The 20,076-nt window shown below is 40.3% G+C and overlaps 1 protein-coding gene across 1 annotated transcript; it reads left to right on the top strand.

Annotated features, from left to right (window-relative positions):
* The first annotated feature begins 927 nt into the window (after nucleotides 1-927).
* Nucleotides 928-18,678, top strand: znfx1 (zinc finger, NFX1-type containing 1). The gene is made up of 19 exons (XM_020651649.3): nucleotides 928-1,084; nucleotides 2,081-2,168; nucleotides 2,279-3,144; nucleotides 3,461-3,683; nucleotides 3,799-4,151; nucleotides 4,252-4,431; nucleotides 4,689-4,795; nucleotides 5,976-6,208; nucleotides 6,808-6,933; nucleotides 7,033-7,181; nucleotides 7,429-7,572; nucleotides 7,665-7,791; nucleotides 9,806-10,050; nucleotides 11,202-11,341; nucleotides 11,863-11,995; nucleotides 12,402-12,569; nucleotides 15,164-15,274; nucleotides 15,451-15,546; nucleotides 15,712-18,678. The coding sequence occupies exons 2-19, from the start codon at nucleotides 2,135-2,137 to the stop codon at nucleotides 18,160-18,162; spliced, it is 5,886 nt and encodes a 1,961-aa protein (XP_020507305.3). The 5' UTR covers nucleotides 928-1,084; nucleotides 2,081-2,134; the 3' UTR covers nucleotides 18,163-18,678.
* The last annotated feature ends 1,398 nt before the right edge of the window (nucleotides 18,679-20,076 follow it).

The raw sequence follows: 20,076 nt of genomic DNA, 5'->3' as shown, positions 1-20,076 counted from the left end.
GTGGTGAAATGAAACCTTACAGTTTTACAACTCACAACCTTGAACAGAGAAGTTTATCATTAACAGCGTTAATGTCAGAGGGCAACAGGTGTCCTGTAAGCGTTTTGAAATCCGATTTTATGGTTTAGAAACTACAGTACACCCTCCTAATACACTCACTGTTGTCACTTTTTTGCAAACTGGACTCTTGCCTGCTCTATTCAGCTAATTGTGCAACTGTGATGAAGTTGTTTTTATCCACGTGTAAATCTAGGCCATTTAAGTTTTCATGCCCTGCCCTTAAGAAACCAGTGATTTGATTCATAAAAAAGGGTATCATAATGGCTCATGCTAATAATCTGCTTTAAACCAAAGGTGCAGCCATATCTGTAAATGAATACAGACTGGAGTTGGTTGAGTAGTCCTCTAAGGCCATCAAATCCACCTGTCATACATGCTTCAGTGGAAGAAACAACTCCAGGTATGACATTTTGTTCACAGTCATTTAGATAATACATTTACTTTTAAAAACATGATTGGTACTTAGGGATAGTTCAACAATTTCAAGACAGTGTTTTAAAATGTTTCAAAATACTCAACCTTATCTAGGCTATTAAAAATTGGACCACTGTTCTCAGACTTCTGGGCACTATTACCCATGTAGGTGTCACATTCATTTGACAGGGCTACAACTAAACTGTGTTGATAATGCGTCTACACTGTTTTTTGTTTTGTTTTGTTTTTTGCCACTAACAACCTACCGAAACTTTCGCAGACCGGGCAATGTTGTGCCCAAAGATGTGACTCATGTGCTTCTTAGTCATAATCCCAGTAGCCTAATGTTTCACATTGCCTGCTAGGTGTGGCGCGTTACCCGGTTTGATGTGATGAAACGAAAACGGGAGTGACAGAGCATTATATAAATAGGAGCTTCCTGCACTGACACAGAGAGTGCTGGCAGCAGCAGCAGGAGCAGCAGCAGCAGCAGCAGCAGCAGTAGAAGAAGAAGCAAGAGCAACAAGGGAGCAGCTCGCAGAGACTAGACTACCGGTCTGATAAAGATACATGTTAGTGTGAATACCATTATCACAAGATTTCAGGCTTGGTAAGTCCTACTTTTTATATGTCTTTCTTTTTTTTCGAAAGAAGATGCTGCTTTAGGGGATAGTAGTAACATTTGAGACAGCTACCTGTCATAGCTTACTTGTTAACTAAATTTAATATTTAGTTCGAATTAAGCGAAATAGGCCTACATGACTGTAAAATAATTAAATGCGGACATAAAATCAGGACTATGTGGAAAAGTATTCGTTGGGATGTAACGTGAGAATTAGAACAATTGAAAAAAAAAGAAGCAAAAATTAGCTTGTTGTGTAAAGCAACATGCAAAGCTTCAGTATGCTCTCATCTTATTTCTGTAGAATGGAAACCTAATTGAACTCCCTCTATCATGTCCGTCCACTAGAGGTCGCACTCTGCATTTATATTTGTACATAATTTCTATTGCAAGCAAACAACACCCCGAGTGAGAACACCCAAAGTTAGAATTAGAAACATTGAAGAAAAAAAGAAAAGTGTTTGCAAATGTATTCGCGTGTTGTGTAAAGCAACATGCAAAGCTTCAATGTGCTCTCATCTCATTTCTGTAGAATGGAAACCTAACTTAACCCCTTATATCATGTGCGTCCACTAGAGGTCGCACTCTGCATTTATATTTGTACATAATTTCTATTGCAAGCAAACACCCAGGAAAAGAACTGGAATAAAATGTTTTATATCTCTCTGAATAGTTAAAATGTTGTTTGCAGTTCCCTTTGCTCAATAATAACCTTTTTCTTGATCTAGCAGACAGAATGGTTGTTTCTATTTCCTCAGAAACTATAAAGAGTGAGATCATCTCTTCTTATCTGACCCCAAACACTGCTTTGACCTTGCAAATACTGATAATCGTATGCTGTAGGATTTTAGATATGATAAAAAAAAAATAATAATAAGCACTTCCATTGTCTGCTGGTTGTTTTTATGGAGGATTGTTCATTATTCTTGTTTTATAATGATGAAAATCATGTTTTTTTTCACTTCTCCAATTTCTTTCTGTTAGAGATAAACAGTGACCCTTACCTAAATCTGAAGGTAAGGCGTCACATGTGAGCCTATGGAGGGCTTACGGGGATTCAAACTTCATAATGGTAAATATAAAGTTTGAAAGTTGATCACTTAAAATCAGATCAATACAAAGACAACACTAAGTGCTTATATTCAAGGTCTCAATACATACATTTTGTTTTTCCTTCCCCAGGTGATACTGCTGAAAATGGAAATTCTACAGAAGACAAACGTAAAAGAAGCAGACATCGAGGTGCAAAGAGCAAAACTAGGGAGGTGACAGATGGAGGAGGAGAGGGAGGAGGTGGGGGTGAACGCATTTTCTGGGGAGGCATGGTAAGAGGGGGGCAAATAGGTGCAGGAGGAGAAGGCAGGGTGGAGGCAAGTGCGATGCGAGGGAGGGGAAGGGGAGGAGGCAGAGGGGCATTTAGGCAGGTGGGAGGGACCAGACAAGAAGGAGGAGGGGCAGCAGGTAGTCAGTGGGGAGGAGCTAAAAAGAAAGAAAGAGGAGGAGGAGGGGTAGGACAAAGGGGAGAGCAAGGTCCAACTGGAAAAGAAGGATGGAGAAGAGGTTCACCAGAAACTGCTGCAAAGAGAGGGGAAGGACAGAGCATGGATAGAAGTGGAGGAAAAGACAGAGGGAGGAGGCATGTTAGGGGAGACAGACAAGACAGAAATGGAGCGAGAGCAAAATCTGCAGGCGGAATGGGGGCACCACGGGGCAATGGTCTGGGCTTTAGAACACTGGAAGAACTCTCTTTAAAGGAGCCGTCTCTGCTGGCCATCACCCTGTCGACCAAACCGGGCCTACCTGAGGTCCTCAGCGAGACGATGATGAGGCAGGACCTGGTCGAACTCCTCTGCCTGGTTATGAGTAAAGCCTTCAAAGCCCAGAACAACAGAGGAACCCTGCAGTATCTGGCCCTCATCATAAAAGACTCCGGGTTTTTCCGCACCGTCCTGCCCCATTATCTGGTGGGCATGGTTTCAGAGTCCAACCCTCACCGCAGGGAACGATATCCACTGCAACTGGAAAACATCCTAGCCATTCTGTCTGAGGTAAACAGAGGATGGATGTACATAAATGAACAAATTAAAATAAGTTAAAGTGAGATTTTGCAACACGCAGATACGCAGATGTTCTCTCGTTTAAGGGAATGAAATCCTGTTTCAAACCTGTAATGCAAAGCAGTTGAGCAGTTGTAATACAATGTTTGAATGTCCTCCATTCTAAAGCAAGAAGCCATTGAAGGAGATGTCAGAGCCTTTGTGTAACCTTGTAACAATGTTCCCAAAACAAATAGAATAAATTAAAATGTAATAGTAATAACATTTTCTGTGTTTGTCTGTGTTCTCTTCCTTCAATGTGTGTCAGGTCCTCAACATGTACCCTGCCAGCTCGTTGCCAACTGTGAGTCTGTTGGTGACACAGATCAAACCAATCATTGACAGGCTCAGGGCATCAGGAGTCCACATCCAGCCTCAAGTGGAGGAGAGGGTGGAAGGGGTTCAAAGCCTGATCGAACACCTTGAGGAGAAATCCCGGGAGGGAACCCTGCGTTCAGATAAGGAAACTTATTCCCTATTAACCACTGAAGGTGAAAACCCAGTTAATAATTTTTACTTAGCACAACACTGCAAAATGACATTTTACTGCAAAACATTGTTTCATAGGTAAACAAGTTACTCAACGTCCTGCTTTTTCATACCCAGGTGAGGAGGACTTGGAAGATTTCAGGACCATTCCCATTTACCCCACACTTGAGGAGCTCCATAAGGAAGAAAGGCCTTTCCTCAGAGCCAACCTCACCTCGCAGCGCTACACAAACACCCATGTATACCTGGACACACACTTCCGATTACTGAGAGAGGACTTTGTGCGGCCGCTTCGCGAGGGGATCCAGCAGCTGCTCTGGAACAAGAAGAACATGGAAAGGAGTGATAATACACTGAAGAAGAAGCAGTTTGATGACATCAGGGTGTATTTTGACACAAAGCTGCTGGTGCCAAAGTGCACGCACACTGGGATTGCTTATGTAGTCGAGTTTGATGTGCAGCCACTTAAGGTCAGCCTCTGGATGGAGATCTTTGTTTCATTTAGTGTTGCCTGAAACTGAACTAGTATTTCTTTTAACAATAACAAAATGTTCTTCTTGTTCCTTACAGTTTGTGCGCTGGGAGAACACCAAGAGGCTAATCTTTGGATCCCTGGTCTGCCTGTCTTGTGATTATTTTGACACACTCTTGTTTGCAACGGTATCAGATCGGAATCCTAAGGCTCTGTGTAAAGGACAGGTCCAGATTTCCTTTACTGAAGAAAGCAAAGTCCAGCTGGACACAATTCAGGTGGGGAGGAAAAAAATGTCCAAAAGTTGTTGAGGGATGCAGAATATCTTATCAGCCATTTATTCCGTAAAAAAAACTTTCACCAAAACTAGAGTTAAGTCGACAGTTTATGACAAGTTACAGTCAAGTTTTAAAACATGACTGTAAATCAACATTTCATCAAGGCTGTTGGTGGTTCAATGTAAAAAAAAAAATATATATATATATATATATATATATATATATATATAAAGACATAAACATGTTTGTGTTTGCAGAAAGGAAGGTCCTTCCTGATGGTCGAGACTACTGCGTTCTTTGAGGCCTATCGGTACGTTCTCGAGGGGCTGCAGGAGCAGGAGGAGGACAAGCTGCCCTTTCAGAGGTAGGAGTGTGTGTCTGAGATTGGAGGAGTTTGAGGTTTTACCATCAAGGTCGTTGTTTTTATACAATCCCAGTGCGCTTTCACTCTCTTTAGATATTTCAAGGGCGGTCTGGGGGAGACGTGCTCAAAGACAGTTGACTAATTCCACTTTTAATTGGCACAAGTTAATTTTATCACCGCAGTATTCCGAAAAAGCAATCATGCATGGATGAGTTCAATATGTGATTATTGTCTGCGCTCATGGATGGCACTCAGTAATGGATTTATATGAAACACTTTGTTGGCCATCTGTTTTAACAGACCTTTCTCTTGGGACTCCAAACATGTTATGTCTCTTCTTCACTTGTGTTATGCTTTAAATGAATCTTTGACAACTCACAAGTTGAAGCCAACACAGAAGTGCCTTTATCTTGTCTTCCTTCTAATGGCCAACAGGGGGCGACTCCGTCCTCTGGTTTGCAGAAAGAAGTCTTGTATATTTGAAGGAGATATGAGAGCCTTCTTCTATGTTCATTTGATATCTCTGAAAGCTTTTCCTTAACCCCTTTATGGTCTCAGTTACTAGTTTAAAGTGTTTTTTATTACAGCATAACAGTAACTTTGTGAACAATGGCCCCATTTATAAAGAAGTGCTTAAATAATCCATGTATCCAACCAATCAAACCAAATATGGTCGCTTCTGGTTAAAAACTAAACAACAGACATAACAAGATGGCTGTGACCAAAGTGACAGATCAAAAGTAGTGTTCATGAAAATGAGTGGTCCGCTTCTTTTAACAACCCATGGGCTGTAATGTTCTTAATTATCTTGTTAGTGCCAAACTGACCATTGTCAGTCACTTTACTGAGAAAAAAGCCTTAATGTGTTCAATGCAGTGAGTTTAAAAAATAAATAATTTTATTAATTCAGAGATTTGAGAAAGTGTATATATTTAGGAAACATATTATGAGCAAATAAACAAAACCATACATAGACACTAAAAGATTTAATCATGGGGAACCGGATGGCCTCGTGATCATGTCATGCTCCCCACGTATGGAAGATGTGGTCCTCCTGGCAGCAGCCATGGGTTTGAATCCGGCCTTTTGCTGCATGTCATCACCCACTCTCTCCTCTAGAATAAAAGAAAATATGAAAGGAAAAAAAAAAAAGGTTTAATCATGTCCATAATGCTTGCAGATATATCGTGGAGTGCAGCTCAGATGTGGACCCCCCAGCTTATCTGCGGCGACAGGACACTTATAACCTCGCAGCCATCGCTCTCCCAAAGCACAAGATTCAACCTTTTCACAGCCTGAACCCAAAGGCATGGCCCAAGATGGAGGCGCTGGGGCTGGACGAGTCTCAGATGAAAGCCGTCCACCTTGCCCTGACCAAGGAGCTGGCGATCATACAGGGTCCTCCTGGCACTGGTGAGACATTGAAAAGCCATCATAGGAATGATAACTTTGTTCATTTGGGAATATAAAGTGTAAAATGCATTTTGCAGGTTGTTCAAATAGAAGATCCAAAGAGTTGCTGAGTTAACTTTTTTTCTACAACAACCTTCAAAAGCTTGTCAACAGGTGTGACATATCCTTAGAGCGCAGTCACACTTGCAGTGTTGTCGGACCATGCTTAAGCACGATCGTACTTGTGCTCGTGCATGAACTGCACTGTGCCGAAGCACACCTCTCTGAAGCGTGCCATAGCCAAGGAAATGTATCGTGCTTGAGCACGGTTCGGAAGCGGTCACACTGGTCAAACGAACTGGACTTTAGGGTTGAAGAGTGCTTAGGCACGGTATGGATTGCCAGTGTAGCAAGAAGGCAAGAAGAGATAAATGTTTATTTGTATGTAATCTGAATGTGCCTCTCAACTTTTTTAAGTTCTTAAAAACAAATAGGCTCCTCGTTTTCTCTTCTTCTTAGAAAAAGCCTGTATTGTTTTTTTTTTACCTAATTAAAGTAGCAATTTGCCCCAAAATGCCTCCTCACGCTTTATGGTAAATTGATTTGGTGTATTTTCTCAGGGAAAACCTACGTTGGCCTTAAAATTGCTCAGGCTCTGTTGACCAATGAGTTTCTCTGGAGCGATGACCAGGTCCCGATGTTGGTGGTGTGTTACACTAACCATGCCCTGGATCAGTTCCTGGAGGGTAGGCAGATCGCTCTTCTTTCTTTTTTTGTAATTCAAACATTATTTTTCTGGGACGTTTATTTGTTGACATTCTGAAATGTTTCTGTCTGCATCTAAGGTATCCACAGGTTTCTGAAAGGTGACATCGTGAGAGTAGGAGGCCGCAGCAGCAGTGAGATCCTGAAGCCTTACATTCTGACAGAGCTGATCCACTCAAAGAGTTTGAAAAGAGCGATGCCCTCACACCTGGGTTTTGCAAAACATGAGGTGAGGTCATACAGCGTGCCCTACAGTTTAAACGTTAAACGTGGTTCAAGATGCTCTTTATTTCTCTCACGCGTAACTGAGTATTTAGAACATATCAAAGGATATTTTAGGTTTGATCATTCCTGTGTCCTCATTTTGTTTTACCTTTTGTCACACATTGTTGTCGGCTCTACAAGTTCAAGTATATCGCGCACATTCTTCTGTGATTTTCTCGACCTAATAGCTCCATTTGTGATGTGTTAATCAGATTTATGAGCAGCTGGAAAAGGAGGAGGAGAAGATCCAGGCTCAGACCCTGAAGCTGGAGTGTTGTTCGAAAGGCATCCTGCATGAAAACTTCTTAGTGAGATGCATTTCATTGACACACTTGACCAGTCTGCACCAGCAACCTGTGAGTCCCACCGAATATCAAAAAACACATGTCATATTCATGTATAAACTGGGATATATGGATCAGATAACTGTTTGCCTTTTCCATGAAAGGATTTGCAGACTTATGATGGTTTTGAGATGTGGAGTCGGAAGAAGTCCAGTCCCATAAGGGAGTGGTTGGGTTTGGGTTCCATCACCATCCTGCAGGGGCAGACAGAGAACGCAACTGGATATGAAGGTACAACTTTCTGCAAGTGTTTCTCTGATGTGTAAGGGGATCTCTAAAGTGGTTTCTTTGAACTAAAGGTGTATTAACAGCACTTCAGAATTATAGGTGTTATTAAAAAATAGATTTTTTTGTATATTTACACTAGACAAAATGTAATTGTACGTGTTTCACATGTTCATTTTACAACAGAAATAAAATAATTTCTTGTTCTTGTTGTTGGGATGACATGATTGACAATGATTTTAGTAGAGGTGAGGGGTAAAGCGATACAGCATAGTATCGCGGTATTTTGCATGGCTATATTAACGATATTTTAATTATATCAATAGCAAATATGCTTTTTTAATTGCTGAAACAGTTGCACGATTCATTTTGAACAAGTTGCATATTTAAAAATCACTGCAGTTGGACAGTGGTCCATAGTCAGTTCATTTTGACTTAAGTCAGGTTGTTCGGAGTACATTCTTTTTTTTTTCAAGTTTTAGTCAAGAAAAGACAGCTTACAGTATGCATAAACATTGTTTTCATTTCGTCAGGCATTTGCCACATCAGACAAATGACAACAATAAAAAAAACAGGCAGAAAACAAAAACAAACAAGCAAAAAAAAACCCATCAGGACTAAGGTTAAAAAAAAAAAAAGCACGCAGGAGGTCACAGAGGTGTGGGGAGTACAGGCACTAGGGCTGAACGATATTGGGAATGAATGACATTGCCATATTTTTGTTTCCTGGAGATGTTAATTTATCATCTTGTTTTTAACTGATTTGCAAGCTGTGTGGAGTTTAAAAAAAATATGTTCCCATGTCTCAGGATCCAGGGATTTACCTATAGCTATCTCCCAGTTCCGTTGTGTTGTTCTCCAACAATCATGTTCTTTAGAGTTGGTTCTGTTTCCTTCATTTTGGGTATGGTTACCGCCTCTCCTAAGTGCATAGACAGTTGAGACCTTATTTGCATGTAAAGTAATAAATATTGGTTCTCTATGCCATATGGTTTTCATCTCCTCAAATGTTTTCAGTTTTCTGTTATTTGAGGTTAGGCTATTCGGAGTATACTCTGATGTCCTTGGCCTCAAATAAGAATTTTATTAGTTGTGATCACTGCCTGAAATGAACTTTCTGACTCACTGGCCAAGGTGGCAGGTAGATGTACAAAATTCAGTGGCCAAATATTTTTTGTTTTTGGACTACGTGCAAAAATAATGCACTCTTTTTGTGTCACATACACATTTTTTTAAATTTTTTTTTTAATTTGATTTGTTTATTCAGAACATAAAGGTGGACATAAAAAAACAGACAGAAAATAAATAATAATTACAAACAGTGGAAAGTATAATTCAGAAAAAAATCCCAAAATTTGGACACAACGCTATTTTAAGTTATGTCCGCAAAGGAGTGGGAAGAAGTAAAAACTTGAATCCCACCTCTCTCCATCTATTCAACTAGCTGTATTATATTTGTAAATGATGACTATAATGTAATATAATATGATATGAAAATGTATTTTTATAGTTTATATATGGATCTTTTCAGTGTCAAGATTTGAAAAAAATATATAAATGACCTACAGATTCTAAATAATACAAAAACAACAGCAACAAAAAGGAAAATAGAAAAAAAAGAAAGATAAAGAAAACAGTAACAACATGTAAACATTAATCCCTGCAGACATCATTTGTTTCAGTACATTAAACTGAGTTAATGTTTTTCAATGTTCTGTTGATCAGATCATTTTATTGGATCAGGAAAACTTGATTTGCTCACCTGTATTTTAAAAAAAGGTAGTAGTGCCCAGGACACCCCTGCTACCCTCTGGGGTCAAATTTATCATGGCAGTATGTTGGATGTTGCATGGTTTCTCTTGCTTGTTCTCTGATGCAGAAAGAGCTCTCTGTTTAAGGATCTCGGCTCCTGCCTTTTGTGTTGCACATACATTTCTATAAAAACTAAAATGTTGGTACATTTCTTACACTGGTGAACGAAATCACTCTCATACTGAATCTTCCTGTGTGTTTGATCCAGATCCAGATCCAGATCCAGAGGAAGCGATGTTGTTTCATGAAGACGACCTCATTGAAATCACAGAAGAAGCAGACATGATCCTGGCAGACCGGCTTATTGACGACAGCATCGACCCCAAAGAACTCAGGAAGGAACAAAAGGAAAGGGACATGCAGCAGGCTGCCAGAAAGATGGAAGCAATGATGCTTGATATGAACCTCGGTCAAGCTGAAATCCAGCCTCAACAGAGCGAGGGAGAATGGGAGGTAAAAATGAAGAGTTTGTCACGAGCTTAACTTTTCATGAATTCAACATTTTGTCAATCGATATGCAATGATAAACTTTTTTATCGAGAGCAAAGATGGACTGGGTGAGAGGAGTAGATATAGACTCAATATAAAAGCCACCCAACAGAAGCAGAGGTTTTTGTTTCTTTACACTGTCTACCTATTAGCAAAATTAACTTCCTTCTACTCAAAACATTTTAAAATGAGATTTTTGGGGAAAAGAATCTAACATGCATGATTTACATGCATATTTTTTCTCTCTTGTAGTCTTCATCTCACCTTTCTTTTCTTTTTTGTTTTACTTCTTGGCAAATTACTGCCACCACCTGTCAATTAGTGGAATAGCATGAAGCAACTTTTGTTCCCTGCAGGCCTGCATGCTAGTGCTGTGCACTCTTTATAAAAACATTAATCAAAAAACTACTTTTATTTAACCAGGTTTCTTCCATTGAGATTAAAAACCTATTTTCCAAGTAAAGTACAATTTACAAATTGTGTGCACCTGTAAAGGAGCTTCTTAAGTGCCTTTCTTAAATAGATCACGACAGTATTTTTCAAGTAAATCCAAATTTTTACTTGAAAGTTGCCTCTGAATAATTTGTAGTGTTTTCATTTGCAGAGGGAAGCTTCTGTGGTCAGTAGGACTGTACCTTATAGTAAAATGTTTTTTTTTTTTTTAACGTGACATATAGTGCTACATGGGAATAAAACACGAACAGTCAAGCAGCATGACTCATATTTATTTACCTACCTGACAACAAACCCCCTCGAATGGGACCCGAAACAATATAATTAGCGACACCGTTGGTCAGCTTAAAGTGGAACAATGGCCAGGGATAAAAAAAAAAAATTTAACTTCTAAAACAACTCATGAAGCATAATCTAATCCATATCTGTTCCAGTGTCACAGTTATACTCAAACACGGCTTCTGTGTGTCCCTGTTAATCTTTCATATTTGACCCTCCATCAAGTTAAAGCTTTGCCTTTTATTTTTTTCCATAAGTAAGACTATGTGGGTGTATCATTTTTATTAAGATAACAACAAAACATGTTACCAGATTAGCTCAAACTTTGAACTTCAAATGTGTTTATCAGCTGTTTAAAGTTGAACCTGTTCTGACCCTCGCAGGTACAACCTGAAGAGAGAAAAAGGATAATGAAATACATCAAGAAAGAGCTGCGGGGTACCTCCTCCATGAGTGAAGCAGAAGAGAAGGCTGTCGTGGACATTTGGGCTCTGAGCATAAAGGACAGATGGAGACTCTATCGGTACTTTTGCATTGGTGTTTCTTTTCCTTCCTTCCTTCCTTTACTATGTTCCTCTTTTTTTTCTTTACATCATCTCTCCATGAATCTTTCTTACCTGTCTGTCTTTTCAACACTCCTTTTTTCTAAATGTTCCTTCTTCTCCTCCTTCACTTCCTTTCATCCTCAATGCAAGCAGCCTCATTCTGCTAGAAGTACTGTATTCCCAGTGCGTATAATTAAGTCAACTAATCACCAGGAAAATGTTTCCCAGAGGATCTCCTCACCTCAGAGAGCCAAGATGCAACTTCCCCTCCTGAGAGAACTCCTGTCTGTACAGTCTAAATTTTCATTTCAACTTACAAACAGGGCAATTTCCTTCTAAGGCTTATTTTATATCTCGCTTGTTGTGATTGGTTAAAACGTACTGCTTTGTCAAGAAAGATAACATACTGTATATACTTTGAGAGAGTCTTCAGGTTTCCATAAAGTTGAGTAAGTAGTCACCTTGTTGTTACTATCTTCTATTTATTTTGTATCTACAGGCTGTGGTTGGCACGCTACAGGGAAGAACTTTACAGGGGCGTCCAAGAGTGTGAACACGCCTATCAGAACGCCGTGGACAGACTGGCTGAAGTTAAAGAACACGAGAGGCTCTGTGTGCTCCGTACAGCGAAGGTACAGTAATCATCTGAACGGCTGATCATTTTTATTTTCCATGTTTACTTCAAACCTCATCACAGTGGACACAATCAGTAGTTTAGTTAAACACTCTCATATGATATTAGCCAAAATTTTCATATTTGGAAAACAGTGATCTTTACATTAGTGTGCTTTGAACCTGTTGTTACGAGAAGCAGAGAACTTCTTTAAACATCCTAACATTAAAAATATACCTTGTCTCATGTGGAATTTAAGGCATCTGCACGTGTGCAAACGATTGACAAATGACAATGCACTATAGTCTGATGGTTCAAGCCCCGAAAGTCATGACCTCATTAAACAGGATAATATTAATATTAGTATTAATATACTTAATCAAGAAATCACAAAGATTCAAATAAACACAACTTCTGTCCATCAGGTAATCGGCATGACAACAACAGGCGCAGCCAAGTACCGTAAACTTCTGCAGGAAGTGCATCCACGTCTGATCATTGTAGAAGAGGCTGCAGAGGTTCTCGAAGCCCACACAATCACCACACTGAGCGAGTCCTGCCAACACCTCATCCTCATCGGAGACCACCAGCAGGTAAAAAATCCACACTGGTAAACAATCGCTCAGATCATGGTGATGTAACTGCACTCTGTTACACGTCACTTTACCCAGCTCCTTAAAGCGACACATCCATTGTGTAGAATGTGCTGAATATTGAGAGGGCGCTTTCCATATATGCGATGTTTTTTTAGACCAGGAACAGAATTTATACTAGTAGCTTATATGTGCCATGCTCAGGCATATATCTTGTGTACTGACAACAGTTTAAAGCTGCCATTTCATACGAAAAGTACAACATTACAAAAATACTAACCTCAACAGGAACAACATACTTTCGTTTTGAAGTGTGCGGCATAATAGCTGCCTACCTAGTACATACAGCAAGTCATTTTAGCTTAAAATGGCCAATTGGCTTGCTTGCTAGCTTGGCTCTGCATTAAGCCATTATTTAGACATATTAGCACTTGTGAATTACAGCAACCCGCTATAAACATATTTCATGAACACATTCATAGTCCAAAGTGAATTTGAGTCCATAAGGTCTAGATACAGACATTAAAGCCCTCGTGAGGAGCTGTCTGTTTGTATTGATTATGGTATACAACAAAGCCGTATGTCTTTTCTCTTTGCTGATCTTAGACTGTACATGTGTAAGTAGTGTTTTCTGATGAAAAATCTCATCCTTCTTTGTTCACAACAAATGTATCACTCATTGTGAATATTTGTTGTGAAAAGTGCAGGAGAAAAAAAAGCCTGTTTCTTCAGCATGCTGTTACTATCACCTAGTTATTTCAGGCTTTAATAGTGACTATATAGAATTAATCAGTGTTTTCACTGATAGTCTAGTTTTCTTCTGTAGGTCAAATAGAGGTATCGGTTACAGTTATAGTCTGTTTCATAAGCAGTTAACAAACTCCTCACCCGAGCTTTAATACACAATGTTTGTATACAGTGATGAGCTCTGTAAAGTACCTCAAGCTGCAAGTGGAGTATATCTACTAACCCTGATGTAGCGCACCATTTAGGCCATAAATACAAATAATTATATGGATATCAAAGTATGTCGAGCTGAATATCAAAGTTGATGAACTCTGTTAGAGTGGCATCTCATTAGATTTGGTCTTATAATGTATGCATCTCCCCTAATTTTTGCATCTTGCCTAATTTGCGCTCTGGAGTATTTCAATCAGCCTTCATCCTTATGATTGAAAAGACCTCATTTGCATGCCCAGGTGAAAATGTAAAGGACAACCTGTCATAAGGGGGTTTGTGTATTTGTGTGGTTGTCAGTAACATTTAGTGTATTGCCTTGAGGGAAATGTTAAAAAAAACATAATTTTCCGTGCCAGCCATTACAAGAGCTAGAGACGGAGACTAGTGAGGAGTGAAATGCTTGGCATCAGTGGCCTTTTGCAACTACTTGTAAGGGCCTGCCAAGGACATATGGCCAGGCCGCCTGTCTAGCATTCTGCAAAGTTTGATCACACATCTGAATATTCTCTCCTGGTATCTTCTTGCTGTGTAATTTCCTGACGCTCTTTTCCTAATATTTGTTTGTTGCACTGTTTACGTGTGAATGTATGCATGCATTTGACTATACAAACAAACCTGAACAGTTGCACAGGAAGTTGAGTGAGTATAAGAATGGAATTTCAAATCGAGTTTGACTTGAAAATTGCTTCATGGTTTTAAAACTCTGAGCACTAACAAGTCAAATACAAAGAAACTGCTCTGTTATCGTGGAACACAAACTCAGATCTGTGTATGTGATGGAGGTGGTTGGATCACACATTCCTGGTAAAATAAGCTTTGGCATTGTCGGGCCGTTCATTAATCACAGGTTTGGTGTTGAATCGAGCAGAACACAATGCTTCACATTTATACTAGAATTTGTCTTGCCTCCCCCACACCCCCTCCCACATACATTCACAATCACACTCTGTCCTCTAGCTAAGGCTGCTTAGAGACACTTACCCACACACACCACACTCACTCACTCTCTCACACACACACACACACACACACACACACACACACACACACACACACACACACACACACACACAAGCGAAGAGCGAAGAACTAACAGCACAGCAAAAGAAAGTTCGGTTGTATTTGCATACGTTCTGTATTCTCATCCAGTCCAACTAAAAGAGGAACCCAGTGCAGAACATTGCTTATCCCTGCTAGGCTTACTGTGTTGATGGTGTTCACTAACATTTACATAACTGAAAATGGTCTGATCACGTAAATATGTGATCATGAAATTCATCATTCTGTTCTTTATTTACATGGTTTGGATCCATTTAGAGGCTATAATTAAATATGGTAACACAACTCGTGTGATTTCAAAAAGCCAAAGCAAGTACTGTATCAATTTACAATTTACAGCATGCGTTCTTTAAACATTTCAAAGTTGACACAATGTGCAAGAAAATCCCAAATTGTAAATTAAAACATATTTTAAGCCCTTAATAAATTTCCATTAGGCCACAAGAAGCCAGCAAGTCTTCAGTTTGTATAAGAAACAATAAAACACTCTGCCACTCACTTATATATTTCTTCAACTATAATTCAATAAAACTTAATTTTTTACATCATTTGATAATCCTGAATTCTTCTCTCAGCTGCGCCCCAGTGCCACAGTCTACGATCTTGCCAGGAACTTCAGCCTGGAGATGTCCATGTTTGAGAGGCTGGTGAAGATGAAAGTCCCTTATGTGAGACTCAACTACCAGGTTAGTGAGGTGGGGGGCGGGAGTTTGTTTATGAATTTATCCGACTTCATGTTCTATCAATCATTGAGCTAAAGGCATAGCACCTGAATGTATGTGTGTTTGCTTTTCAGTGCATTAATGCCTCTGTATTCATATGTGAATGCCTGTGTTTGTGTTTTTTTTTGTTTATATTTCAGCATCGCATGAGGGAAGATATTGCCCGTCTGCTGACTCCACATATCTACTCAGAGCTGGAAAACCATTCCTCTGTTTTTGAATATGAAAACATCAAGGTGGGTATAGGTACTTGCTCTCAAGCTCCAGGGAATTTCAGTTTAAAGAATCCATGGATAAAAAGTATCTGCATTGAAACTTTGACTTTGAAAAGTATTTTGAGTCACAGATCGTGCAAGACATAAAGTATAACTAAATGTGTTCTATCAAATGCTGTCTTACAGGGCCTCAACACCAATTTATTCTTTGTGGAGCACAACCAACTAGAAGAACACATCAAAGATGGAAAAAGCCATAAGAACAAGCACGAGGCAGAGTTTGTAGTCGCTCTTTGCCGCTATTTTCTCCTTCAGGACTACAAACCAGAGCAAATTACCATCCTCACTACCTACACCGGCCAGCTCCAGTGTCTGCGTAGTATGATGCCTGCAAAGCCGTTCCAGGGAGTTAAAGTTCATGTAGTTGACAAGTACCAGGGCGAAGAGAATGACATTGTCATCCTGTCTCTGGTCCGCAGCAACCTGCAGGGCAAAGTTGGCTTTTTGAACATTCCCAATCGTGTCTGTGTGGCCTTGTCTCGTGCCAAGAAAGGTCTCTTCTGTATTTGCAACAGGGAAATGTTGGGACAAGTCAAACTGTGGAGCAACATCTTCAACACCTTGGAGGAGAATGGCCAAGTTGGAAAAGCTCTGACCCTGTGCTGTGAAAATCATCCGGATCGAAGGGTAAAAGCTTCTTGTGCAGAAGATTTCGCCCAAGCTCCTGAAGGCGGCTGCACCCAGCCCTGCGAGTTCCGTTTGCAATGTGGCCATGTTTGCACAATAGTCTGCCATCCCTACGACCCCAAGCACAAGAAGTACAGGTGTGTCAAGAAGTGCCCGAAGACTTTGTGTGAGCTGGAACACAAGTGCCCACTTCTGTGCTACCAAGACTGCCCAGAGAAATGTCCAGTGAAGGTTGAGAAGATCCTACCCCAGTGTGAACACAAACAGATGGTTCCCTGCCATCAGGACCCCGCGACGTTTACATGCAAGGAGCCTTGCGAGAGGCTGCTTAGCTGTGGGCATCTGTGTGACTCGTGGTGTGGGTTAGAATGCACCAGTAGGTGTAAGGCTGTGGTCACCTTAGATCTAAGTTGTGGCCACATCACACAGGATTGTTGCTTTTACAAAATGCAGGATGAGAAACCTGAATGCAAGTCTCCTTGTGAGCATCAGCTGAAATGTGACCATGCCTGTCGTGGCACATGTGGCAGGTGTTTTCAGGGCAGGTTCCACCGCCCATGTCTTCACCCATGTGAACGTGGCCTGATCTGCTCGCACAAGTGCAGGGAGCCTTGCACTCGTGATTGCCCCCCCTGTTGGAGACCGTGTGAGAATTGCTGCGTCCACAGCAAGTGTAAGAAAAAATGTGGAGAGTCCTGTGCACCATGCATTGAGCCCTGTTTTTGGCAGTGCGCTCACCAAAGCTGCACCAAGCTTTGCCACGAGCCGTGCGATCGCCCTCCATGCACAGAACCGTGCGGCGAGACCCTGGGCTGCGGCCATCCTTGCATAGGTCTGTGTGGAGACAAATGTCCCAGCAAATGTCGCATCTGTAATCACGAAGAGGTCACAGAGATTTTTTTCGGGACTGAGGACGACCCCGAGGCAAGCTTCATTCAGCTGGAAGACTGCGGACACATCATTGAATACTCAGCCATGGACACGTACATGGCGATGGATGACAACCAGCAGTCAGGGGAGGGAAAGGAGGTGGCGATAAAACTGAAGGAATGTCCAAAGTGTCGAACTCCAATCCGAAAAAATCTACGCTATGGTACTCACATCAACAGCAGTCTGGCTCAGATAGAGATGGTGAAAGCGAAAATCAATGGGGATCAGGCAGATTTAGAAGCGCAGAGGATGGCTCTTCGAAAGCAGTGGAAGGAAAACCTTCCCATCTATGATGTGCTGAAGCAAAATGCATATATGCATATTAAGGATCACCTTGGAAAAAGGAATTTCACAGCTAATGATGTGTGGGTCCTTGAGAACAAGATGGACTTCCTTCTAAGAATCTCAAAGCTCAGGAAGATCCAAATGGAAAAAATGTTCCTGCAACGTTTCATATTTGAAAATAACATTGAGGAGTTTACGTGCTGGCTCAATGACAGAAACCAAAAATTTACGGATCAGCAAGTCTTCGATTTGCAGAGAGAGCTACAGAAACTCACCCTCCTGACTGAACTCCTCATTCGTTTCAATATGGCACAAGAAAGAAGACAAAGTGACAATATCAAAACGGAGTTTGAAGCAACAAGACAACTTCTGGAAAAGTCAGGCCAATTCACAGAGCAAGATGAAGACCAAGTCAAAGAAGCGATGAAGGAACTGGACAAAAAAGTTCCACCCACAGGCTTGATGATCAGCGATGAGGAGAGGAAGATGATCGTCTCGGCTATGCAAATGCGCCAAGGACACTGGTACAAATGTCCAAACGGCCATGTCTACCTCATAACCGAGTGTGGGGGGGCTATGGAGAGTCGCAAATGCCCCGATTGTGATGCGGTCATCGGTGGAGCCAGTCACAGACTTGAGAGTGGCAACCAAGTCGCTTCTGAGATGGATGGGGCACAGCACGCTGCCTGGTCTGAAACCAACAACCTTCTCAACTTTGGTGAATTTAACATCTAAAAAGGCAACTGTGAGAAATATGTCATATCTTCAGACATAAATGCAGTTGATGTCAAAGCCTGTGAGGGGCTTAAAGGTTTTTTATTTTCAATGATTTAGCAACCGCTTCCTTTTCTTGTTTGATCAGTAGGGATTTCTGCTTAAGTCACTGAACACTGAAATAACAGAGAAAATGCAGCTGTTCATGTCAGTATGTATCAATTACTATAACTCATTTGATAGATGTATGAAACAGGGCTTTATGTTTTTGACCTTCTTAAATCCTTAATTGAAAATGCAGATGGACAGAATGATTGTAATAATCTGTGGCACTTTGTGGGGTAGCAATTTTGATCAAATAAATATAAATAATTTGTCCAACCATTTCACATTCAAGACTTCTTGTGTAACAGTTGTCCCTCACCTCAACAGCAGGTGGCAGTAAAGCTCTGTAAAAGATAATACAGAGAAAGGACTTGATGGTTCTCATGTTTGTAACTTGTTTGAATAGAATAAAATGTCTGTGGCTGTTATTGACTTCCCTTGTCTTATTTATACATACAGTACTCATAATGTGAGAAATACCACCAAGGGGAGCGGTGTTTATTAATATTTACTTTGTGTTGTTATTTGCCTTTATAAGGATGTGAATATAAAAGTTTACCAGGACTCTTTAATGCTGCTACACTGAGGTGCATATATAGAAAGCTGCAGGCAGAAAAAACACAGTCCACAAAGATACCAGCAAGATGGAATCTATTGTTTCTCTAAAAGGACATCATTGGCAGTGGAGTTTAAAAAAACAACCTGAAATAGCTACAATCCTTCTTCACTACAGTACCAGACTAACAAAGGCAAAGTTTCATTTGGGGCATTTTGTAACTGCTTACATCACTTTATTACATGATAAATGTGTCCCTGTCACTAAAGCGGCTCCAATGCAAACTGTGCTGTCTGCAAGGGAGAAGAGGAGGAGGGAGCAAATGGACAACACAATATTGGCTTTAAGGATATGTTCATTCATGTCAGACAAAATAGCCCTCTTCAAGGACAAAAAGACATGTATTTATTTTACCCAAAGATAGCACAGAAATAACTTATTTTTTCAAATAACTATAAAACATAGTTGATTGGAAAGAGTTTTAATGTAGATTGTAATACCAAATGTGATCATTTTGAAAGATTACATCCTGGAGCATGGAGTTTCAGTTCACCAAATTTTCTGAATTAGTCATATTACGCTGCCAGTCACCTTCAGCTGGTAGGAAATCATTGACACTGTAATGATATCATCATACTGGTTGAATTCAAGTATGTAATTTTCTCTAAAAAATCCTCTGTGTCTAAGTTTGATGAACATTTAATCAAACAGGTTTCACTGCCTTTTGTGAGCATAGCACAGAAGATTACCATTAAAATGAATGATGTGATTTATGGAGAGCAGTGAAGGTACTCACTGTGGGTTAACTTTATAAAAACACATTTTGGACTTTTTGATGGAGGCTGCTGGAATGAGAAGAAACTAAACTTAAACTGGTACTTTGTACCCATGTGCTTACATAAGGTCCTTGAAACTTACTATTGAATAAAGATTGAAAGATTCTGTTCATGCTTTGGTGGCAAGACATGCTCCGAAATATATCAGCATGCTCCGAAATATATCAGCGAAATATATCAACTTATCTTAAACTGGAGTTTTAATGGAAAAATGACCTTTTATATGAAGAAGTGCTGTTTTCATATTTGGTGGAACCGGCAAGGCGGCTGGTATAAAATTCAACACACCAAAATGTATTAAGGTATGTAACTTAATTTCTGCCATATGCTCTCAATTTTTTGAGAGGTTTATTTTGGGGCTTTTTATGCCTTTATTTTAGAGGTAGGACAGTGGATAGAGCCAGAAATCGGGAAGAGAGAGAGAGAAAGTGGGGAATG

This window comes from Labrus bergylta, chromosome 5 (genome assembly GCF_963930695.1).
Source record: "Labrus bergylta chromosome 5, fLabBer1.1, whole genome shotgun sequence".
NCBI classification, from domain to species: Eukaryota; Metazoa; Chordata; class Actinopteri; order Labriformes; family Labridae; genus Labrus; species Labrus bergylta.
Note: the sequence above shows the minus strand (reverse complement) of the source record. Positions and strands in the feature narration are given on the sequence as shown.